General features: G+C 40.8%; 1 protein-coding gene across 1 annotated transcript in view; it reads right to left on the bottom strand.

The window, feature by feature from the left end:
• LOC308099949 (AT-rich interactive domain-containing protein 5B-like) overlaps window positions 1-27,058 on the bottom strand; it is an 86,801-nt gene that overhangs the window by 22,597 nt on the left and 37,146 nt on the right. The window contains exons 6-7 of the mRNA XM_080448838.1: window positions 3,906-4,063; window positions 1,720-2,005 (exon numbers count right to left, since the gene is read on the bottom strand). Of these exons, the coding sequence (XP_080304964.1) occupies window positions 1,720-2,005; window positions 3,906-4,063 (444 nt within the window). The remainder of the gene's footprint in view (window positions 1-1,719; window positions 2,006-3,905; window positions 4,064-27,058) is intronic.

The raw sequence follows: 27,058 nt of genomic DNA, 5'->3' as shown, positions 1-27,058 counted from the left end.
CTCTCTCTCTCGCTCTCTCTCTCTCTCTCTCCCTCAACCACAATGACCTACTTAGGCAGCAACATTTTAGCAGTCAAGATGACAGGATTGTCAAAATACCTCAGTGAGGTTAGCCAAGTCAGTGAGACCACAGCTTACAGCTCATGTTGAGAATTTAGAATAATGAGTTTTACTGTGCTATAAACTGTCATCGTTAACTACAGCAGACATCACCCCCCCTTCCCTCCCTCCCTCCCTCCCTCTCTCTCTCTCTCCCTCTCTCTGCTTCCTCTCTGGTTCATTTATATGTCATGTCCTGTGATTTGATCCATTAACCTTGTGTAACTTCTCTAACAGATTACAGCGCCGTTCGGGCTCGCTTGAAACAAATGGACATCAAGGGTAACATCTCCGATGCAATTTATTTTGGCTGAATTGAGTGGGGGGGGGGGGGGGGGCAAAATTACTCATTCAAAGAGCAAATTCAAAACCACAATTCAATTACTGAGACGGGCTCAGTGCATTGAATGGTGATTTTCTGCCTCATGTCAACTGGATGGAATCACTCAAGTGAACAAACTGTCGGGTGTCATATGAGACATTTTTCCCAAGTGTTGTGAAGTGAAGCACTCCGACCCACATAAGGAATCTTTGATCTCGACCAGACGTGTTTCCCATTCGTGTGATGTTCCTCTGACACTGTTGGAGGACATTCTTGGAGTAAAACTGAAAATCCCTCTGACAAGTGTGTGAGCACACACGTTCACCCCCTCTCTTCAAAGCTAACCCAATGTACGCTGATGCAAGCGCCATAAGGATTTTCCCCGAAGGGCGGGACGTGATTTACTCGATTGTTGACAATGGCTCCTTTATAGTTTATTATCGCTACAGATTGTACATTTTTCTCCCCCCTACAGTTTAATTTGTAGAGTGTGTAACGTAAGGGCTTTGGGCCCGCTGCCAGTAGTTGGCTGCCATCTATATTCTATCTCCTCAAGCCGTTCATTCACATGCAGGCTGGTGGTGAGGCTAAACATCTGGCCTTTGCCTTGATTGCCTAGCAATGTCTTGCCTTGAAGAGTAGGCAGGGTTACTCTGACCAACAGCAATGTGAAAAAGGATACATAATAAAATCCTCAATTAAGAGTGTATGCAGTAAATGTAACCAAATCTTGGACTATCCTCACTTAAGAGTGTATAAATGTAACCAAATGGACTATGGTTCCATTTGGTTACAATTGGACAATTGAGTTAAAAATCGATAAATCAACACTAAGGATTGTCCTGTATACAATATACTAAAGGGGTCACAGATATTTCGAGAAATCCACACAGAAGTTTCCCTCATGGAAACTTCATTGTTTATGTTACTTCAACTGAAGTAGAATGTTTTTTTTTCAAAAAGCAAGAAAGAGTTGTTTGGCTTCTGAAGGCTTTTCTGTGCGTTTCTTGTCATTTTGGAGAGTTTGTATTCCCCTTTCCACACACAAAATGCGCTCCTATGGGCAATGCCGAAACCTAAATAATCTTTCTACACGGTAAAATCCTCAGTGTTCATTTATCAATTTGTACACTCTCAGAGTTAAAACTGAGTATTTTATTGTGTAAAGGCCAGTACAAAACCTAGGCCACATAAAATAGAGCTAATGTTACTTACTATTTAATAAAAAGAATCATGCCCCATGGCCCATGCCCAAAGCAGTGTGAATCAGAGAAAACCAGTTGTCCTACTGTACTCACTCTGCTTGAAGCCCAGGAAGGGGATCCTCTCTATGGGTGTGTCTCTCTCTTTCATGTACTTGTAGAGTTCCTCCAAGAAAGCCTGCTCTTCCGCTCTGCTCTCTTCCGATGTTTCCTCCTCTTTCTTCTCCTTCTTCTCTTCTCTTTCCTCCCTGATGTCCTTCTCCTTCTCCTTGCCTCGCTCCTTCTCCTCAGCTGGTGGGTTCTTGATGAGGCCGCTAGCTCTGAGTTTGGCCACCGGCGTTATTTTGCCATTGGTTGCAGCTGCTTTACAGTTGGGTTTGACCTGCGAGTAAAAAGAAAGTGAAAGAGTCAGTGAGTGGACGTTACTTACACTGAACATGCTGCCCTCGAACAGTTCATTAAAGGTAGAGTAAGTGATATTTTTTGTAAAGAAAGGTTATAAAGTTTTATCTTCTGATAGTGTTTGTTGAAAAACAGGGTCTCCCATCTTTCCAGCTCTTTGATAAACAGAAGAAAAATAATTCTGGTGGGTTGCCAAATTCAGCCAATCAGAAGAGCGTACTCATTTATCAGCTTCAATTTTATAGTGTTCCAGTTCCAATTTTGTCTGCTCATTTCTTTGTGTCATCACGTCCAATTTCACTTGTTTATATGAGTTTCTTATCCTGATTGGATAAAATTTGTATCCCGACCTGAAAGTGTATTTTCTGTTCACTAAAAAGCTGCAGAGGTGCCATAGAGTGTTAGTTCACTAACACTCTATGGCATCAGAATATAGAGCTATGTATCACTTATTTTAACAAAACAAAATCGCTTGCTGCACTTTTAAATGTATCTTGTTTACTTTTGGACACATATATGACTTGTGATATGGAGTTCATTTGGGTATAAACAAGGGCAAGATTAGAGGACAAGAGGACTACATTATTTCAAAGTCCACATCATTCTCCCCACGAGCTACCAGGCCTGCTCATGTCATTAGAGATTAGATATAGGTTTTCTCTAGACCCTGATGTAACTGCTCAAAGCAGTGACGTGAACATAGGTTGGATTTTCCCTTCAGTTTAATTTCTATCAATATTAGATGAGGGCTATCTGAGATGATCTAATCCTTACATTGGACATTGGTTTTTTTCACAATACCCTGTATCTCATTCAGTCTAGAGCAGGGGTCTTCAATGTTTTTCAGCCCAAGCTGAGAGAGAGATGAAGCAGGGACCCCCACTATTGTATAAAATTCTGTTGCAGATTCAACTTTTTCATAGTTTTCATATAGCTTCAAAGACTATCCTCAGTGTATGTTGGATTCATGTTGATTTTCAGCCATTTAACCACTTAAACTGTCAATCCTTTCCCTCTGTACTTGGTCTGCTCTTTTTTCCCTCTACACCAAACCTCTTTTACCGAAAATAGACAATCTACAAGCTCACAACGCCTCGCCCTGCAAGGCGTTGTGAGCTTGTAGATCTGCTATTTTTGGCTTAAGTTCTCCTCAGAAGTGGGATGATAGGGTTTAAGTGGTTAATGTAAAACAAAATGCTCCCCTGTAGTAGCTCTGAGGACCCCCTAGGGGTCCCGGACCCCCTGTTGAAGACCCCTGGTCCCATATATGATTTGATCCACCTGAGCTATGTTTTGTACAATCAACTGATTTTCAAAATGTCTTGACAATTATTAGCTTGTGTTCAATAAAAAAAGAAAAAAAAAAAAAAAAAGTTTATATTATGCACCAAAGCAGTTACTCGCTTGTAATCATAGGAAAAAAACCTCTTAATGATTTCTTGGCATTATGAATAAATCTTTTTTTTTAAAGAATTCTGTAAAAATTTTCATGAGAAGTAGTATCCAAACTCCCAAGAACACACATACATCTTTGTTTTCCCTTTAAGAGCTCACAGATGTAACCACCATACAAATCCCATTTGTAAATGTAGGCTACAGTATGTATTAGTGATGTACAGCCAAAATGCTTTTATGCCCCTCTCAATTGTACAGCATATTCACAGAGGACACAAGGACTGCTCTGTTAAGCAGTAAGCAGAGATTAATAGGCTAGCACACATGTTTTCTTCCCAATTTTAAAATAAATAACAAAAGAATACTTTACAGTGACCTCTGCAGTGACTGTGCAGGATAAATGTGAGGTAACCTGGACTTTCACCACGCCTGTGCTATAATAATGTGGTATTCAGTACGTGTGTGGTTTGTGTGTGTGGAACTACCTTGGTAGGGGTTTTGCTCTCTGGGCTGCAGGGGGCCTGTGTCGCCAGCGCTGTTGACCCCGATAACATCTGACCTTGACACTGAGCCTGACCCTGGGAGTCCCTCCTCTGGGAGAATGACAGCTTCTTTTTGCGTGGTCGTCCCTTCAAGTTTGGTGCTAAAAGGAAGGAAGAGTAGGTAAGATGTGATGTTAGAACTACTGCGGATAGCACTGCTAATAGCCATTTACACTGAAACACATTGCTGATAATCATTTACACTGAAACACTGCTCATGGTCATTTATCGTTGCTGTTGGGCAGAAACCACGTACCTCCATATTTTATATTTGTGTATTTTATTTGGTAAATGAATGCCCTACTTCATCATACAAGAGTGTCACACAAAAGTAGTGAAAATAGCACATATTCAAGCTTGTAGATCTGCTATTTTCACCATTTTAAAATGTGTTTAAAATGGAACCGTTTTGGACATACGGTACATGGTTTCCACCCAACAGCAACATTATACTGAAACACTGCTGATAACAATGTATACAGAAACACACTGCTGATAATCATTTACACTGAAACACACTGCTGATAATCATTTATTCATAAACATGCTGCTGATAATCATTTATACTGAAACACATTGCTGATAATCATTTACACTGAAACACGCTGCTGATAATAATTTATACAGAAACACACTGCTGAGAATCATTTATTCATAAACACGCTGCTGATAATAATTTACACTGAAACACACTGCTGATAATCATTTTCACTGAAATGCCCACTGTCCCGTGTTTCCTATTTACTGTCATTGTATTTGGCAGCTTTTCAATGAGCGTCCTTTGAAAACAGCCTCTTGGCAGCGTGCTCTACTTGGCAACGGCTTCATTCATGCTTTAGTGGAAAGGCAAGTTAATTTTTGTTTGTCAGAACAGACAGCACATGTCATTGCTAACTGTAATAAGAAATGGAATGAAACTTAATTGCTAAAAACAGGAGGGCAGCGTACAGTATATGTTTACAGTCAACAAATGTGGAATTCTTAAGTTGGAGAGGTATAGCGGTAGGATCGTTTAAAATCAATGTTGTGCACAACTTTTTACAAGCCTTTTAGCCAGTGTCTAATAGTTTTTAAAGGTGGAAAATTGCCCCAAATGGATAAGTTGACTGCCATATAACTGCTCTGTGATCCCAAAGCTGTCTCTCTTTTTACAACAAACACTACATCAAAATCTGACACATGTACTTTTAACCACATGAACCCTAGCGTCCCTATTATGGACATGTTACAGTATAATGAACGTAAGCGATCTACAAGCGACGTGTTGTGAGCTTGTAGATGGGCGAGATTTGGTGAAAAGCGTTAAAATGTAGGGCACCAAATATACATCCCACGAGGGACCCCAGTCAACGAAGTTTAGGGTTTAAGTGGTTAAAGGGATATTTCACTTTCAAAAAAACTTTGGGTAATTTTATTGTCTACTCAGGCTTTTGTGAGCCCCCCAGACCGTTTATAAGTTGCTTGATTCAGTATTTAGATATTTGATATTCATTTTATCAGACACGCCCCCTTCCTATACAAACCCATTATAACTTCAAACTCCATTTTTAACATGTTAGATTCATCAAAAACACCCGTCCTTGGTTCTGGTGACTCACCCTGCCCTCCTAATACGTGAGGGGGCCGTGTTTTTTCGATTTTTTCATTTATTTTAAATATTGTTTGGGAAAATGAAAAAAGTAAGTAAAAAAAAATGAAAAAACACGGCCCCTCACGTATTAGGAGGGCAGGGTGAGTCAGCAGAACCAAGGACGGGTGTTTTTGATGAATCTAACAGGTTAAAAATGGAGTTTGAAGTTATAATGGGTTTGTATAGGAAGGGGGCGTGTCTGATAAAATGATGATCAAATATCTACATACTAATCAAGCAACTTAAAAACTGTCTGGGGGGCTCACTAAAGGCTGAGTAGACGATAAAATGACCCAAAGTTTTTTGGAAAGTGAAATATCCCTTTAAGGGGGAGGAGAGGGCGCAATGTCATTTTGCAGAGCAGCAAGTGTGAATTCTGGCCAGCTCACTCAAAGGAATAAAAACTAAACAAATGGTCACTCTGGGGAATAATATTTAACAAGGTGTATTAACGATAGCAATTCAAGTCTTGTTTTAATTACATACAGTATATTTGTAATTACACATCCATAGGTCCCTTTTTTGTAATTGAACAGGGCAGTTCCTACTGACATAAAAAAACACATTTGGCAGCTCAAATCAAATCAGCGTAGCCAACTAGCCATAAAGGCAACACTTTACACTGGCCTCATTTACACATGCATTTATCTGTGTATTAACCAATGGAGGGTACTGGAAAAGAACGAAAATACTGTGTTGTTCACACACTCGAGTATTATGCAGTTGTTTACTGGCCCACAATATCATCACATCTCATTCTCAAGTGCAAAATACCTGCATGTTATGACTACTGGATATTTAAAATACCTCATTGGTTAAACTCGGGTGAATACAAATGGAATAAAGGTCATTGTAAAATAAGGTGTTTTCCAAGCACAGTGTTTTATTATGGCACCGCAGATATCATCACACTCCCTCTGGCTTTCCCCCCCGCTCGCATCGGAGAGCTTACCGTTGTTAATTAGAACCACATGAACCTGCCTAGATAGGAGCTCTTTGTTTGAAAAGGCAGGCAGATATAATTGCTCAGTTCACATTACACACACAATAAAGTATTTAAACCCTCCAAGTCCTTTTTGTACACCCCCGCTCATGTCAACTAGTGACTGTAATGTAACTTCTTGGCAGACTGCCTTGCCTTGACGCGGCAACACAAACATGAGATAAGCACAAAGGAAAGAGTGAGAGAGAGAGAGAGAGAGAGAGAGAGAGAGAGCGAGAGAGAGAGAGAGAGAGAGAGAGAGAGAGAGAGAGAGAGAGAGAGAGAGCAAAGGAAGAGAGGAAGAGAAACTTCAAATGAGCCAAGTTCAGTCATGTATTTCACAGCCTCGACATTCCTTCTTTCCATCTGCGATGACAATTAAATCCTATCCAAGGTTGTTCCCTGCCAAGGGGCCTCTGTGATTATTTTTTTCAGATCAAATTCCCATCAAGAAAATGTTAGAATAACACCGCAGCTGAATGGAGCTAAGAGGTAGTCATTAGAAAGGGTAAAAGTGATTGCGACTCAGCAGCCTCTCATATTGTGTTATTATTTCCATAACAGCTACGGCAGGGAAGGGAAAATTACAAGGGCATTTGTCATTTGCTATGCGGTTGTCATCCCTTTAGTGTTAAATAAAAAACACATTTTCAACATTGTCATCATCACTTACAGTACAGTAAAGCGTAGGGTGTGTCTTCATTTTGTTAAAAGTTTTCTCATTCTTTCTTTCTCTCTCTCTCTCTCATTCTTTCTCATTACAATTAAGAGATTACATCAATCCTTTTGCATAACAGATGAGTCATCATAGTCAATATGAACAGCCTCGACACGGAGCTGGTTTCCATTCCAGCATGTGGCATCCGTTTAGACAAGAGCACCCGGTATCCAGTGGTGGACAAAGTACTCGACCCAGTCGAGTCAAAGTATAGATACTCCTGGTCAAATATTACTCAACTACAAGTGAAAGTTGCTCCGTCAAATTTGTACTTGAGTTAAAAGTACAAAAGCACTTGCTTTTAATAAGCAAGTATTCAGAAGTACCTACCACTATTACAAAGTACTTTTTTTTTTTTATATCAATGCATTGCTCTATTGAAATGTTGTAATTCCCCCCCCCCCCCCCCCCCAAAAAAAAACAAATATTTTCCAGACATTTTCAAATAATATCAATAATAGTGAAAATAGCATATCTTCAAGCTCACAACTTAGCTAGTATATCTGCTATTTTCATTATATTTGAAATAGGGCTTAAGTGGTTTATTCATAATGTTCCCTTCCCCTTCCTAGAAATGTAGAGAAGTAAAAAATCCAATATTGGTCTTTGAAATGCGGTGGCGTGAAAGTCATACGTATCCAAAAATACAAATACTCAATTAAGTACAGGTACTCAAAAAATGTACTTAAGTACAGTACTCAAGTAAATATACTTAGTTACTGTCCACCACTGCCCATATCCAAACCAGAAGTGGGCACCATTGAGTTCATGCCCTCAGTGTGGTTGCTATTTATTTATTTATTTATTTACTTACTTTATATCCAGGGAGCTATCTGTAGCCTCCTAACACCATGCACTGCACATAGAACACAGTAATAGTTACATAACATGGCCTGGCTCTGTTTACATATTTCATCAGGTCACATTCCACCGCATCGGAAAAAATGCGGAATTTACTTCAAAATGTTGCTGCACAAAGCCTGACGCTGCTCCATTAAGAGACCATTCACTGCCTAATTAATGTGGGAAATGTGCATGTGAGGAAATAAGAAACACACGCACATACACACTCACACCACACCACACACACACAGAAATAGTATACAGAGTGCTGCACACACAAGGTCAAATGGGGAAAAGCCGAAAATCTCTCTATGCAGCTGAACGGGTGTTGTTGAGAACTGCTGATGTTGCCTCCTTGTGACATCATTGTATAAGAGAAAAGTCATCCTAAAATGAACACACAGAGAATCAGGAATGGCCAGAATTTCTGAACCTACATACGGTATGTAGCAAATATAGCGATGAGAAGATTACATTGTGACAGTCCGTGATCCAAGCCCAAATACAGGAGAATATCGTCACGGTCAGGAGTAAAAAAAAGGGCCATATTTCATCTTTTTACACTTTTTCATAAATGAAGGCCCTATTTTATACTGACAAGTAGGGGTGTGCCGATACACTAATTTCATGATACGATACGATACGATATTGGGCCCACGACATCGATACGATACGATACGATGTGTGGCACTTTTTTATAATGAAAATATATGGGAGGAAAAAAAAAGCAAAAGCAAATGATTTTTTTATTTTTTTTTACTAAATTTTCCCCCCCCAAAACGATACATATCGTCACGAAAACGTATCGCGGCACACCCCTACTGACAAGTGTCATGCAAAGCTCAGGACGTGGAACTTGTAGTGGTTGAAAGTGGTTAAGTCTGTCTGTGGGTTTTTATAAATGATTAACCAATGAAAAGTATTAACAAGAACTTGTAACTAAATAATTACTACATTGGCAGGGTTTATTACATTTCCTGAAAAGCATCACTTTTGTACATACAAGGTTTCCCCCCCCGACAGCAACAATATGTTTTATATATTCTAATTTGCCGAAGAACTGAAATCCTTCAAAGACGATGCTGTGGCAAAATGAAATATGGTTGTTTATCAAGTCACCCAGTTCCCATCTGCCCCAAATGAGTTCTATTTATTTGCAGGTCTGTGCCTCTGTGCTTGGTGCTTAACCCATTCAATCCGGGAACGCATCTGTGTCATTTTAAGATGTCTTTGGCTATTAAAAAATAGCAGATATACAAGCTATGTGCCGCGTGAAAGCCGTGAAAATGTGTGCAAATCTTTGAATATATATACACTTTTAACTCATATCTTTGATTCTGGGGGGTCCCTGGAACAAATTTTGGGGGTCCTTGACATGAGAAAGTTTGAGAACCACTGATATATATAGCAACATAAGTTTTTAAAAAAAAACAACAGTTAGGATTCAGAAGACATTTATAAAATCCCCCAGAAGCAAAGATTTGAGTTAAAAATGTTCGCTTTAAAAATATAAATATATTCAAAGATTTGCACAAATGTTCACGATTTTTTTCAAAAATAGCAGATCTACAAGCTTGTTGCATGCACTATGAGCTTGTATATCTGCTATTTTCGAATACCCAAAGAAATCTAAAAAATGACACACAGATGCGTTCCCGGTCTTAATGGGTTAACTGGGTTGCTCACACCACTTGAAGTGACCAGAGGGCTCTCGCCTTCTCAACACCCAGGAGGCATACTGTACGTTTGTGCAGACACACGCACACACGCATACAGTATATGCATCCTCATACAGAATAGATAGTACGCATTAGGTCAGATACTCTTACAGCACAATGCAGCAGTTGAACTGCAGCGGTATATGAGATTAGGTTATACTCGTGCGCGCGCGCACACACACACACCCACACACACACACACACACACACACACACACACACACACACACACACACACACACACACACACACACACACACACACACACACACACACACACACACAGAGGTGAGGGCTATTCCCTGGGGTGTGAATTCATCATGCCTTGTCACACAGTACACCCCCAGAGGCATGGAAGTCAGCAGTAAGATGCGCAGCCTGACAACTTGATCTTTGGATCCAGTTGAACACTCAGGTCTTACAGGCTTTGTGACAGCACTTTGTCTGATATGTACATAATATATATACATATACAGTAATAAAATATGTGTGTGTGTGTGTGTGTGTGTGTGTGTGTGTGTGTGTGTGTGTGTGTGTGTGTGTGTGTGTGTGCGTGTGCGCGCGAGCGCAAACCTAAATTATATATAGTATATAATAATGGTAATGGTATATATAGTATATATACCATTATCTATGTTTATTTATTAATTTTCAAATTCCTATTAAATTAAACACAGGCCTGCTTCCTCTACTCTCTTTCATTATGATTCAGCTGGTGTCACCGATAATGAAAAAACTCATTAGAGACGGCTCTGGATGGGTTCTGATGGCTCAACACAACACAGTGGAGCCACAGGGAACTAGAAGAAAATGAGCCGATTGACTCTGGTTGATGTAGGGAGGGCTACATCAGGCAGGCCGTGGGAATACAGATGATTGATGCTTCAACAGCACTTCTCACAAAAAGTCTAAAACTGAAAACCTCAATACAAGTGCTCCCTTGATTATTTTTGCTGTAGTGATTGTGCCATTATAAAACCCATTCTTTAATATCTGATGGGTGAATAGGTGATGTTAAGTTTTGTTCTATCGTCTAAGGATTTATCTAAATGAAAAGGCCTCGCAGCTGAATAATTCACCCAAGACTTCAGAAATTCTACACCACACTGGCTCACAACAATAGCAGTGAACTCAATTGAGGTGAGGCACTAAAAAACTACTTCTCAACTGTACCAATTAGCTGTTGCCCTCTTTACTGAACGAACACTAAAGCAAGGCACTACTTTCGGTCCTCGTCTTTGAAACAACAATTTTTCAAGGTTGTCATCCCCTTGAGTTTAGCATAACCGGGTAAAACCTTCCAGAATTTGACTGTACCTGTATGTTAACTCTGCCTGTATACAATGTTCTGTAGGTCAGGAGAAGAAACAAAGTTGGTGCCTTTTCAAAGCTCAAAAGAGGGATGAGGGAAGGGACGGGTGGGTGGGTGATGCATAGCTAATAATCAACCACTTTTAACCTGGCGTGCCTATGTCATAGGCTAAAATGAAAAAAATATTTAAAAATAAGTAAATACCTGATCTACACGCTCACAACACGTCATGATGCACGAGCTTGTAGATTGGCTATTTTCGCAGCATGGCACCAGCGTATGGCGAAGTATGAAATAGGGCTTAATGGTTCAACAATCACATTTTTAGGGTTAACATTGATTCTGCAATATTAGGAGAATAGAGTAGAAAGGTAATTGATTAGGTAGTGAGTGACAATATGCTCGATCAGACGGCAAAAAGTTTAGATGAGCAAAATGTTATGACGCCTGATTTAATTTATTCTGTCCTTCAACTAGCTGAGGTGAGTCTTACTGTGAATGCCAGCTCATTAAAGTCATGTTTCACCTTGATGGGACGTTCACTGTTTAGCCCACACACCTCCACAATATAAGGCATAAAGATGTGATGATATTTCTGCAAGGTTGCATGAATGACTTGGCATTTATAGTAAAGTATAGTCTAAAATAATTTCAAGTACTTTTAGGTACTTTCCCTAGTAGTGGTATTAAAATAAATGCTCTTTACTCCAATTTAGTTTGAGAGCCTTAATTTTGACTTTGTGACTTTCATCAGACATTACATACTAGCAGAACAACTTGACAATTTCAGCGACCACAACTATGCCGTTGACATTTTAAGTTAGACATGAGTAATTACCCAAGTCTTCACTTTTGTGAATTAAATACCTTCAAATACTGTGACAGGCATCCAAATTCCAATATCCAACTTTATTTTAAAAAGTCTCAATTAAACCTTTACTTGTACCAACAGGCTATTCCATCAGGCCTACTGTACATTTCACCAAGTGAGTCTTTGGCTGCAGTCGGGATTCAGGAATGGTGCCACACGCCTGAGTACAACTTTAACTTGAGGAACACAAGCAATGGCAGGCAGCTAATATCTGGCATGCCTGAAATGCCCATAACTCTCTCTTTGCCACATCTGACATCTGATTTATTCGGCAGCTCCTCCACACCGAGGCACGTTTCTGTGCAAAGTCATTTGTGTCACGCTGATGGGCAAATTTTTAAACAACAAAAGCATGTAACACTTCAAACATCTCTATCATGGAATTGATCAAACACTGTGATGCAGGGCTCGCTCACAGAGTGCGTGGGCAGACAGGGTACATGGATTATTAATTGTCAAATTCTCCTTGCGATGTCAGAGGATTTGCCATTAATGAATATAATATAATTAAGCCAGGCGGAATATAAACAATAAATTGCAAAATACCTCACTGTGCAAATAATGAACCCCACTAGATAATACTGTATCATTTGTATCAGCTATTGTTATTGGTTAACTCTCGCCCATGAACACAAGAGGAGGAATATTCCATCGCACTGCAAGCCTGGAACCCATGGCGAGTTTAATGAGGAATGTGGTCGACTCATTCCAAGGCGGCGGATACTGGTTACTGCTACACACCCAAATTATGCCTGGCATTCGGCAACAACACCCTCCTACTGTAGATACAGACCGAGAGAACGAGAAAGGGAGAGAGACGGAGATAGACGTAATTGCAGGTGTATCTATGAAGTGACTCAGTATTTTGCTGAATTACCCTGATCACACACAGAAGCGTTACAATTCCTTACAGAACATTTGTAGCACCACAGCAGCTATGCATAAAATAACACTGCTTTGCCTGTCCTCTTATGGCCCTTTGGGAGTGAGGGACACAAGTCTGTCACAAGCAATTGCCCATCTGGAAGCTGCCACTGAGTTGATATTCACGCTGGTTGTTGCACCCACGTGATAACTTTCATATTATGCCCCACACACACACGCACACGCACACGCACACACACACACACACACACACACACACACACACACACACGACTAAGTACCCATTGTACCCCTTTATGACCAAATATGGAGATCCTGATGTCATCAGTATATGCCCATGTATTGGAATGCCAACCAATATGGGCATATTGGTTGGATCGGCAGTTCTGGACAACTGGATAATACGAACTACTCGACAGCGGGCACCGCACTCCCTAGAGTCCTTGCCACTGCGCGTGCCGAGTTTGAAGTTGGTAGGTCCCGTATATGAACATCACCATATATGGGCACCGCGGTCGGATCTGTGGCTCTGGACAACCGAATCTCTGTATCTGGCGCTCATGTCACCATGGCTCAGTCATAACCATATAAGGAGTTCCCAATGCAGCTACGCCCAAATATGGAGTGTACCTCAATGTGTCGTCATGGCATCAAGCGCAAACAAATCACTCAGCTCCATATATGGGCACAAAAGGGGGCATGCCCATAAATGGGCATATACTGATGACATCAGGTATCTCCATATATGGGCATAAAATGGGGCATGCCCATATATGGGCATATACTGATGACATCAGGGATCTCCATATATTGGCATAAAAGTGACAAAGACTGACAGATAAAGAGATCTTCATATATGGGCATAAAAGGGACAAGAACTGATAGATACAGAGATCTCCATATGGGCTTAAAGGGGACAAGGACTGACAGATACAGAGATCTCCATATATGGGCCTATCAGTATCAGCGTGCCAATATGGGCACATACTGTTGACATCAGGGATCTCCATATATGGGCATAAAAGGGACAAGGACTGACAGATACAGAGATCTCCATATATGGGCATATCAGTCGGATTGGCGGTGCAACGTAGGTATGACTCTAGATTTGAGGGCGGCATGTGTGTACAAACACACACACACACACACACACACACACACACACACACACACACACACACACACACACACACACACACACACACACACACACACACACACACACACACACACACACACACACACACACACACACACACACACACACACACACACACACACACACACCTTTGTCTATTAACTTTTAAGAGTGGAACCATGCACACCAGTTTGCCAACTCTCTCAACACTATGGTTTTATACTTATAAGGCACGTGAGAGATATCCAGACAGAGAGAGAGGGAGACAGACAGACAGAGAGAAAGAAAGAAAGACCCGCAGGAAGAGAGACAAAGAAACAGATGGAGGGGACTGTGCATTTATCGCAAAAAAAGAAGGGGGGGGGGGGGTAGAGAGAAAACCATTTCAATTTCCCACTGGCGTTCACAGTGGATGAGCAGTGCTGTGTTTGGAGAGCACCTGTATCAGAGGCTCCTGACACACTGAAAGCAGTTGTAGTACAAGGCTGTGAGAGTGAACACTGGAGTACAAGGGAGGGATTAGACAGGCTTTTTACTAAACGAGCTAACAACAGCCACCCACTTAGCCGCAGGTCCTCAACTCAATAAGTCTCGAGCCGGAGAAAATCTGTCTCTGCTCTATCTCTACCCGTCTCTTTTCTCACACTCACATTCTCTCTCTCTCGTGGGCTGATGTTGGTGTACAGCAGAGATTCTCAACCTTTTTAATTGTAAGGACCCCCAGTTTGATATGCCTGAGGCCACGGACCCCCATTAGATTTTTTTTAAATCTCTGGAACCTCAATATACACTGTAAAAGTGCCTGTTAATTTAACAAAATGGAACAGTAAGGGTTTGGGGACCCCCTGGAATCCCCCTATAGGACCCCTGCGGGTTCCCAGACCCCACGTTGAGAACCACTGACGTACAGTATTGTACATATCTGTGCAAAGTTACGAAAACACACGCATGAACACAATCTTACAGTGTTTGTAGAGCAGGGGTTCCCAACCATGTACCACCGATGTACCACTGAGTCTATAGCCTTGCGTCACCAGGATTTGACAAACAACACAGAAAAGTTGAGTCGGTCACATGTCCAAGGATTCGTCAGTGATGTCACATTTCCACCCCCCCCCCCCCCCCCCCCAACCAACCATGCCGGTCCGCGAACATGTTATGAACTGTCAGCCGGTCCGTGGTAACAGAAAGGTTGGGGGAACCCCTGTTGTAGAGGGCCTGGCATTGACTTCCCCTCACCGCTTATTCTTTATTCTTTACTCACCCTAAAACGGCCTAAAACAGCCTCTGGAAAAGTGGGGACTGATGAAAATCTTTGAGGATATTTGGTCCCGACCTTGATGGAAGCACCATATTTAACACACGCACACACACACACACACACACACACACGCGCGTGCGCGCGCACGTGCACGCACAGTCAATAAAATGTCATACCACACAAAGACGGAAAGTCATGTGAGGTTGACTAGACTTTTGTCTTTTCTTCATGACGTTCAGTGTCCCGCCTCTGTTCACTGGTTTCTGGGGTCCCACTCTGCTCTTGTTGTCTCCCAGCCCATCATCTCCTTATAAAAATACTGTACTACATCTCCACGGCTCTGTTTTTATTTCCCTTAAAGACTGCACCCTCCACTGGCTGACTGACAGCAGTGTGTGCACCCGTCATTATCTCCCTCAACGGAGCCCTGCCTGTCGCTGTAGCCTGTGGCACACCTCAGTTTAACTTGTATTAGAAATAACTATGCTTTCTGAACCGCCTTTTCTTTTGCATGCTGCAGCAGGTGCACAAAACACAAAGTGAACCAGCATGAGGAAATATATATAGGTAAACTGCTGCTCCTGCCCGTTTGGGATTCCGGGAGAGTGAAAAACAAACGCGCCCTTAAGGGTAGACTGCGTAGGAGAGGAGATGCAGAAGCATCCCGATGACCTGATTCTGCAGGGAATGGAGGTCGTTCACGTTTTATTAAGTCGTCCACAGAACTGTGGAGGCACTAACGAAAACCATTGAAATGCCAGGCATGCATATGCAACATCTTAGGTGCAGGGTGTGCAGCAGAAATGCTTGTAATTCCACATATTAATATAGGCTACTCCTCACATATTGTGCATAATTAAAAAAATAGTGCTATTTTTAGTCTGCCACATAATTTCAATCTATCCAGTAGTATGTTAAAAAATAAGATCTGTGGATATAAAAAGGGGTATGCCAGTTAATTATTAGGGTGATGCAAAATGAGGTGCCATTTTACAGCGTGGTAATAAGACCATAGTATAGCAGCGATGCAAATGTCTTAACAGATACTGCACAGTAGATTATTCATGTTTATAGATTGATACCCTCCTCTGTGGGCTCTGTGAACACAATGAGATTGCCTCCATTTGCTTCTAAATAAGGGCTGTTATGCATGCAAACACACAGGGTAATATAATTCCCCTCACACGGATATGGAATGAACAGGCTCGCTCGCCATTTTGAAATACGGCCCGTGCCTCGGCCATTATCAGGTGCTTAAATTCTAATATGCGACTACTCTGCAAAAATGGTGCTCCTCCTCGTTTGTCCCGACAATTTGTCAAATTAAATCCCACCGCTGGAGCGTGTGGAGGGGACACATCGATTTGGATGTGAAATCGTTGCCATCCCACCCACCGACTGCCTGACTACCTGTCACTCCTGTGCGTCTCCCATCCATTTCTCTTCCTTTTCTGTAAAAATTGTGTGAGCAGGCAGCAAATGTAATTACAAAGGCGGACGGGGGGGGGACAGGGGGGATATGCGGTGGGGTGGGGAATTATTGCAATGCACACACGACAAAACGCGACATTAAAAAGCTATTATCAGAAAAGGGAACAATTTGGCAGATCCATGGCGGAGGGCAGCTCCCGCCATATGTTTGCAGGGAAGGGGACAACAAGTCAGTTAGTAATTATCAATCATCATCAGGAGAGCCTGTCAGGAACACTGACTAGGCCCGGGCACACTCCGACTCGCGTCGCCATGGAGACAAGCCCAGATTCCAGCAAGCGTGTGTTTAGCAGAAACATTATAAATACTCTGCCATATTTTTAGCTCACACTTCTAAACTTCCTCCGACATTCATCTTTCTTAGGTAGTTCTTTGAACATGTGTACATTCTCATGTGGGGTCGCTCTTGCGACACGTCGTTGGGGTAAGGGTGAGTTTGAAGGGTAAGTGGGTGTTAGATTTAGGGTTGAGGTCAACGTTTTAATTGGCTTACACTTGCCCTTGGGGTTATGCTCGTGTTGTTGCTGGGGTTAGCGAATGCACTAGTTGCCAAATGAATGAAGTAAATGGGGTTTCCTCTCCATAGTAATGCAAGTGTGTGTGTGTGTGTGTGTGTGTGTGTGTGTGTGTGAGTGTATGCATATGCTCCAGTAATGAGCTCATTTCTGTGTCCACACTAGAGCGGTACACAAGCTTTCCATTCAAACTGTCATCATCAATATCCCTCTGCGAGAAAAAGGACATTTTCCGCAACCATCATGATGACTTTGTCGGTTTCAATCTTATATATTTCTCTCCTGTTTTGCATAGCCCACCTCTATTTCCCTGCTATATTGCCATACAGACAATTCAACATTCTACACTGAGTGTTCATTTGAGCGTACAGTAGATAATACATGGAACCAAACACAATCAGAGATAAATTAACACTGTTAACAGTGTACAGGAAGTGTGACTTCATAGAGTATGTTTCGTGGCATTTTTCCAAATGCGAACATTGGCAATATTATGCTTTTTAGGGCGTGGCACTGTAGTGGCATCTAGAAGAAGGTTTGTCTTTGTGTGTGTGTGTGTGTGTGTGTGTGTGTGTGTGTGTGTGTGTGTGTGTGTGTGTGTGTGTGTGTGTGTGTGTGTGTGTGTGTGTGTGTGTGTGTGTGTGTGTGTGTGTGTGTGTGTCTGTCTGTCAGTGTGTGGCTAAACTCACAAACCACTGGACTGGTCTGCACTCAGCACCAAGTTTTTTGTGCATGCTGCAAAGCCAAGGAAATCCCTGAATATTTTTCACATGTTTTATACTTTTTGAAATAGTTAACCTTTTATGATGAGGTCAGATTGGGCTGAAACTTCGCCCCAATATGGATATGATTGGCATCATAGTACTGATGTCATAGATTGGGCGTATAAAGCACAGAATATCAATCTGATCATTCCCAATCACTCACTTCTTTACCTGAAATCTGAAGGATTCTCACTTAGAAGTGACCTTGAATTATTAAATGCGATTAGCATGTAAATATGAAAGCAATTCTGGGACGTTGAAATTGGCAAATGTGAGGCATGAATTTCCCTACTTTATTATGCCTGTTGTTTTAGAGGGAGAAAAGGAGGGAGCAGAGTGTTCTTAATGTATTATTTGTGTGCCGTTGTGCATGCTCACCCTGGGGAGCAGCAACATTAGTCTTTCATCAGATTAAATGAAGCGAGGCTGAACCATTCCAGGAAGAGCCAATTAAATTGTTCAAAGAAGTTTATTATTGCAGAGGATTATGAAATCATTCTGATCGGATTCATTTGGGTGTATGTTTCAACAGGGGTGTGAATGTGTGCACTTTATCACTGTGTAAACTCATAAAGCCTGTAAACGCAAGCCTCCCATTTGTAAGCTAAATAGGAACTTACTATATATATATATATATATATATATATATATATATATATATATATATATATATATATATATATATATATATATATATATATATATATATATATATATATATATATATATACATACACACACATATATAAATAAAATTCCCTTTCCTCATTCTGTGCAGTAGCCTCATAACAGAAGCATTGTGCCATAAGGACCTATTAACCCACATCAAACACTAGACTGGGGCAGCTTTTAATCTGAGCCCAGACCCGCTGACTGACACACACACTGAGGAATGCAGTGGCCTTTGACCCTGGAAGAACTTGATAACATTAGATCAAGACAGACACACTAGGCGCGCACGAATGCGCGTGCACACAGCTGCACACTGTAATTAACAATGTACAAAACGCTTTTGTGTTGCCCTGTTCCAACAACATACAACCGTTGTCTCCTGACTGAATTTCATCTGCCGACACAGAGTGACGTTATGCTGTCTACATAAAAAAAGGTTAAAATATACATGGATTACACAGATGAGAGCTCCAGCCTAAGAATGCAAACTGTAAGTATCTGAAGTGAATACAGTATGCCACTTAAAACGTTTTTGCTTGTCCCTACAGTATTGTACTGTAAGTGTTGGCAAGTAGCAGTTACACAGTAAAAATAACTCAGTATTTATTTAACCCTTAGACTTACAAGTGTATAAATTAATACTGAAGATTGTACTGTGTAATGACTATTGCTGCGGTTTTCCGTTTTAGTGATGAAAAATAAGTACAGTAGGAGCGCTTAAGACCTGTCCCAAAGTACAAGCCCCCTAGTACCATGAGTGGTGAATATATCACACAGTAAAATCCTTAGTGTTGATTTAATGGACCCTTACGGGTGACCATTATTACACTGTACTAATTAGTACACTTAGCTTAGAGTTAACCCATTGATACCTGGAACGCATCTGTGTCACTTTAGATGTCTTTGGCTATTCAAAAATAGCAGATATACAAGCTCATAGCACGACACCGAGTGCCGCGCTACGAGCTTGTAGATCTGCTATTTTTGAAAAATCTTGACTTTTTTTTTGTTGATTTTTTTCAAAAAACTTAGATTTTTTTAAAGAATCGCCTCAGGTCTTAAAGGGTTAAATCAACACTGAGGACTTTACAGTGCAGACTCAAAGTTACATAATATAGAGGACTTTCTAAAAAAAAAAAAACGAACACTTCCAGATTATTGATATTGACAGACTGCGGTGAGAACTCAAGATAAATCACTGTATTTCAATCTGGTTGGAGGGATAGAGGGAGAGAGGGAGAAAGAGACAGAGAGAGAGAGAGAGAGAGAGAGAGAGAGAGAGAGAGAGAGAGAGAGAGAGAGAGAGAGAGAGAGAGAGAGAGAGGAGGGGGCGGATAAGCTTCAAGGCTTATCCTATTCATTACTCCAGGGGGTAAAAAATAGCAGAAAATCATAGCATCGACCTATAAATAAACGAATGGCTGGATAAACACAGTGCTCGTACATCAATAAAACATATGTATTCTAATGGATCACGCTCTAGTTACATTTGATGGGATGGAGTTGCACAATTAACCTAGTCATAAGGACTTTGTAATTCCCAAAAATCTATGGTGCATTAAACCATGGTGATTATAAATAATAATAATTCCCTTCAAAATACAGGCCAGACCATACTTCCCTCTTGCTTTCCATTCCCTGTTTATAGGCCCATGTGTTTTTAAGGACCCCGAAGGCTTTCATTTAAATATGCAATGAATTCAGTTAATTAAGGATGATGTTTGGATCTCAATGTTATGGACTGTAAACCTACAAATTACAAAAATCTTCAGAACGTTGCTACGGTATTTACAAATTCTCAACATAGCTAAATGTTTCGATGACATCTTATGAGTTCCAGTTTCATCCCTGAGCCGTGATTTTTGTCAAGAGTGTCACATTTTTCAGTAAGTGCCTGGGAGAAAATTAGATATTTTAGAGAATGCTCATCCACAGTCCTCCGTGTACCGTTGTCGTTACAGTATATCACTCGCCGATTGAAGCCTGGTGATTTGCTGAAGCTACACATCAACCGCGTGTTTGGAAACGAGAAGTGACAACAAGCCTGTACCTGCAGACGTTAAGTGAGATGCTAGATGCTAATCAAAGGGCTGCTTTCAAGATCTCTCTCTCTCTCTCTCTCTCTCTCTCCCCCCCATTAGCTTGGCCAGCAGAGCCACACTTCAAGGCTGTGTAAACACTTGATGAGTCAAAGGGTGATAACTCCAGATTCTAACATGCCCCCCTGTCACCTTGATCTGAGGCTAAATGAGCCTGAGGATAGATTGAAATTACTTAAAAAAGGAAATATGTTTATGGTAACATGTTTTTCTAATCGGATTACTGTAACCGGATTAGACTACAGTTGATAATCAGTGAATAGCTGTATTTAATAACCAAACCTGGGGTGTGGTGTTCATCAACTTTAGTAATGCAATGCTGACCTGCAGGCCCAGACAGCTGACTCACTTGAGGTAGAAAGTACAGTAACTTGCTAGAATAAATAGGATACTGTAGTACTGTATTATATTTATTGCACAGGTTTTTAAGTCATTCAGCTTCTTTGTATAAAATGGTTAAGGTATGTACTTTTATGGTGCACATTTTTATACACTCACACAAGTACATACTCACACTTTTATTAAGTCACACTGGACTCTAGCTTCAAAATATATAACTAATACAAGCTTTGTTGATATGACTTTGAACTGAAAATGGAAGAAAGTTCTTTAGGAGGAGACATTTTTAGAATGCACAAAAGCATCGGACTATTTTTGTAGAATGATGTGCATTTATTTAAGTTGTCCTTTAAATGTGTACTCCAAATCTAAATCGACTACAACTTGCCTCAAATAACGAGGCTTACGCTTTGGTTATGTTAGCACTCTCCTCTCTTTATTATCCTAGATCAGTATTACTGTATGCCAGTGAGAAAACTTTGTACTGTAAATAACAGGTCCGGGCTTCTGGAGAACTTCTCTCCTGTGGCCAGATGCTTACTTATCTATTATGAACTGCCAAAAAAGAAAAAAGCTGAAAAGGGCATGAACTTATTCAGAAGTCAATATATATATATATATATATATATATATATATATATATATATATATATATATATATATATATATATATATATATATATATATATATAGTAGCACTAGTGTTCTGCACATATGTTCTATGTTATTTGTGCTGCTCTACTATTAGAAGAATGAATAAAACCGACCATGCATGAATTTATCAAGGCTAGTCACATTTTATCACCCTGCTGAGAGTATAATCCAAAGCAGAAGAGTGACTCTTGAGAGTATAAATATATACAGTATGTAATTTCTCAAGGTTGTGGCTCTGTAGGAGGTGAACCGAATACAAGAGGGCCTGTCTGTTTGTATGTGTGTGTCTGTATGTGGTTGTCCGGGCTAATCTCACAAACCACCGGACCAATAAGCGCCAAATTTCCGGTGCACACTGTCAGTAGACCAAGAAATAATTCCTCCACCTTTTGCATATTTAACTTTAATGTTATAATGGAAGTCAATGGGGGTTGGATCGAGCTAAAACCAAATTTGAGGTCATACATCACAGATACATCCACAGGCTGGCCACATGAACTCCAAGATCCAAACTCTGTTAGACGCAGTCTTGTTCGGCCAGCAAGGGAATGATGATGTAAACTGATCATTTGTTTCAAAGAACAATGTGCATGCTTATCATTACAAGCTGTCTCCTTCAAAGTGCTGTTTTTATTGGACTGAAAAGTCAATGTGGGAGAAAGCGCGGCAAGCAGCAAGCCGTGTGAACACGGGGATGGTTTTTGCACCGTGACATCACACCACACAGTTTTGTCTCCATTCAAGAAATAAGTAAATGAAGCTGAAAGGAAGGGGATTTAATGCCATTCCAACCATCCATAATAATGGGAAAACAAAACTCAATCATTCACCTCACCGTCAAAGGTTTCCAACAGGGTTTCAGAAAATGCCAGGAACGCTGAGACAACTGCATGTCATCTGGAGGAGAGATTACTCTGAAGCTGACAGCTTGTAATAATGTTCTATGCACAGGGTTCTTTGAAATGAAGGGTAAGTCGTACAACTTTTTGATCAGCCCTCACATAATGTAACCTTCAAGCACATGTTCAGCTTGCCTTTGATGCAATAACATAATAATAACGTATGCCCTAGTTATGAAATCTGATTCTAGGGTTGCAGCATATCATCTCTCTCCTTTCTGAATCTCACTTTTTATGACCCCTCTATATCATGACATATGGTCAATAAAAATGCTTCAACTGATGGTTAACACAATGCTGTGAAGGAGATAGGAATAAGGGAGCTTAGTGAGCAATTTGCCAGTTACATTGACAGGTGGGGCTGATACTGGGACAATATACTGGCCAGTGCATATTTCATATAATGTGATTTGATGTTTGGATAGAGGGAGAGTGGGCTCAAGTTTGGGAAAAAATGACATCATGCATTCATGCAAGTGATACCACCCACTAAAGCTAGCTACAGTATATTGTGTCATTTTAAAGCTACGACATACCTGACATGATAGAGCAAGATTTAAAATAACTTCCTTTTGTTCTCTCTCTCTCCCTCTCTCTCTCAGGATATCAGTTTCAGTAGGAAGAGGAGTGACAAATGAAGACAAAGAAATCTTTCTTCTATCACTGTTTACATTCTGTTCTTATCGTGGTATTACTAGGGCGACCCTCCCAACATTAACACATTTACACAGACGCACACACACACACACACACACACACAGACGCACACGCACACGCACACGCACACACACACACACACACACACACACACACACACACACACACACACACACACACACACACACAGCTGTTAAAAATAGAGCAAAAATAAATACTGTTTAGGTTTAGGGCATCTGGACAACATTAATATGCTGTATAAAAGTAAAACAAAATGTTTCTTCTCCTGCCACCCTGGGGGATTACAAAAAAAAAGGATTCCAAAGGATTCCACTGAAAATGTTCCTTTTTAATAAACATCAAACGGCCACAGAGCAAGAGCTATTTCAAACAGAAAACACTTAACCGCACATGAAATATATGGTTTCCATGCCAAGGAAACGTGGGGAATAGAGGGCAAACGAGAGTGAGCGAGTAAGACCAGAGAGAGAGGGAGGAAGAAAGAGAGAGCCTCTTCACCCCGAACATGATTGCCTCACCAACTTTCAAAATACTGTTGATTCAAGCAATGTGCACACAAGGGGTGTTAGGTTTCCAAAGAGGTTGGGGGGAAGGTCAGTAATTTGTGAGCATTACTCCAGAAGAGGAGAACAAAAGGAGAATTATGGCTATAATATTCTCTTCAACACATGCCCAAAATGAATGGCTGTCAAGCAGGCATGAAGAAAAATGTACAAATTTTCACACAATAAAAGCCTCAGTGTCAATTTAGCTCAGAGAGGGTACAAATGTGACCAAATGGACCCGGAAGGTTCCATTTGGTTCCATTTGTACACTCCTGGAGTTACAAATGAATATGATATATGATGGACAAACGCTGCACAGTAAAACATCTGTGTTAATTTATCCAACAGGACTGAGATATAATTACAGCTGTGCTTTACTTCCTGCCAAAGTAATGTGAGTAATGTTTAGTGCCATCACGGCAATGAATCTGAAGGTACTATCATCTGTCACTCTCTCTTCTCCCTCTCTCCCTCTGTGTAACAGACTATAGAAGGACTAGCCGTATAACAGAAAATTGTAGTATAAACTATAAACTCCCCAGCTTGTCTCTGGTTATCTGTTACGTAATAAGTCACTTCCTAAACTGTGTATCTGTATACATCTAACACAACAACAGATGTGTATCAGAAGTGTATGACACTGAATAAACAAACATGGTTTGGGACATTCTGGCTTCACACAACTGCACAGTAATTTAAAGGAACATCATAATCTCATCATGATCACTAATGCTCACTATAGGACTGTACCATTTCTGTCCACACACTTTTCCCAGAGGTAGACTGTGGGTAGATAGGAAATGTGCCTGCTGATGACCCTACCGATGACATGATCGGTGGTTTTCATTTAATTTCAAACAAGATTTCAAATGTTTTTTGTTTTATTGATGCAACAACAGTGGCTTCCATTTCAGTGTGCTAACTTTCCAGGAAGAATAAGGCTGTAGTTTTCATTAGCTTGCAGGCAAATTCAGAAATTATCCTCAGCCCACCTCTGAGACACAAAGCGAGAACACAGAAATGCTGCCTTTTTACAATGAGCATGAGTGAGGAACAATTATATGAAGATAAGGTTGAAAATAGGTGAAGTGTTCCTTTAACTCTCAGGAGTGCAAAAATTAACACAGAGGATTTTTACTGCGTGTCGTGCCCTATGATTACACCTACAGTATTTTCACCCATCTCTGCGGCCAAGTACTGTAGCATTAGCACATTCAGTGTCCCTAGGGGTAATTGCTGAGTTTTCATCAATCAGAGCAGTAAAATGGTACAATTTAACCCATTAAGACCGGGGACGCATCTGCGTCTCATTTTAAGATTTCTTTGGGCTATTCAAAAATAGCAGATCTACAAGCTCATAGCGCGGCACCGAGTGCCGCGCTACGAGCTTGTAGATCTGCTATTTTTGAAAAATCTTGAAAAAATATTTTCCAGATTTTTTTCAAAAAACTGTTGAGATTTAGATATTTTTAAAGAATCGCCTCAGGTCTTAATGGGTTAAAAATCAACCCGTGCTGGCAGAGAGGTTGTGGCCATAATGAGTAAAGCCAATGGCATGAATGTCATGAATGAGGCAGTGGGCTGGGATGGCGCTGACGCGCTGAACATGAATATGGAGCAGTTGGGGCTCAAAGATACGCAAACCAGTCGCCTTCACAGAAAAAAAAACAAGGCCACGGACTATGACGACGCTAATGCAAAACATGAATATGGATCAAGTCAGATAAAGCACACCGGCCAACAACAGTGACATTCACATTACCGATGCAGCGATCACATTAGGGGTGACCTTACATCAGGCTGCAGCCTCGCAAGCAGGTCTGCACTAGGGCATTCACGAATAGTGATTTTTAGTATTCGAATTATTCGACCTATAAGTATTCGAATATTCGATTAATCGATTTGATTATAAAAAATAGAATAATAAAAAAACGTTTTTTTTTTTTTTATGGCATTGATGACTCGACTCAAGGAATGTGAGTTGACGTCACACCAGAGCTCACAGCTGCGTGTCTGCTGTAGAAAAGCCACTCGAATAATCGAATAGTGGTTTGATAGTCGAATAGTCGGTTTGATATTCGAACATTCGAATATTCGGTGAATGCCCTAGTCTGCACAAATATTGAACTTCTCAACGACAATTGTCAGAAAGCGCTGTTCACCTTATCATTAATACCGCCCTACATACTTTCACACAGAGCATCAAAGTGGCTTTACCGGTATCTTAATTTATCCAAAGGACACACCTAGCCCCGACGTAAAACCAGTATGATGGCATAATGGGTGCACTGGAAAATAAAAAACCTGTTGTCCCATGGTTATCATCATGTGTGCAGAGATCAGTACATGAGCACACATACATATGGTAAACAGATAAGACAGCCTCGTGGGACCTAATCTGGTAATATGCTGAAAGCAAAACTGCACTGCAAACCACAGTCTACACACAACATAAACGCTAACAGGCTGCAGAAATTTCATTGCGCCTCTTCTTCCCCCTAGCCCCCTCGTCTCCTCGACCCCCTGAGGTAGGTTGACACACTTTCATGAATTAGCCCAGACAAGAGGACAGCCATTAGAGCTACCACAGCAGATTTAGCTGAATCCAAAAGGTCAGAATTAGCATTGAGGGAAGAATAGAAAAAGACAGTAAAATTGGTCCCCCAGTCAATTTCTAACTTCTCTCATTTAACAGCTGATTATGTTTCTGTCTTGTTCATCCACCGTACTGGTACTATCCTAATAAAAGGTTGTTTTAATATGTGCCTCATTAGAATTTATTTCACGGGAAATTATGAATTTATTCAGGAGCCATTGAGTGCATGCAGAACCTGCGTACGTTGGTGCATGCGTGCGAATAAAAAGACGCTGAGCTTACAGCGTAATAGAGCACCGAAGTCTGACATCACTGCCGCTAGAGGGCGCAATCCCCCTGGGTCGCAGCGTTATTTTTTGTGTTGAAATCCCCATAGGGGAATCTTAGATCACGTCATATAAGAACTGTGTTCCAAAAATAAACAAATCATCCAGGCGTTTCTGTCAGGGAGGTGGCTCTGTATCGTTTATGATATTCATTCATATT

Source organism: Gymnoscopelus braueri (assembly GCF_963280865.1).
Source record: "Gymnoscopelus braueri genome assembly, chromosome: 14".
Classification (NCBI taxonomy): domain Eukaryota; kingdom Metazoa; phylum Chordata; class Actinopteri; order Myctophiformes; family Myctophidae; genus Gymnoscopelus; species Gymnoscopelus braueri.
This window is presented reverse-complemented; position numbering and strand designations above follow the sequence as displayed.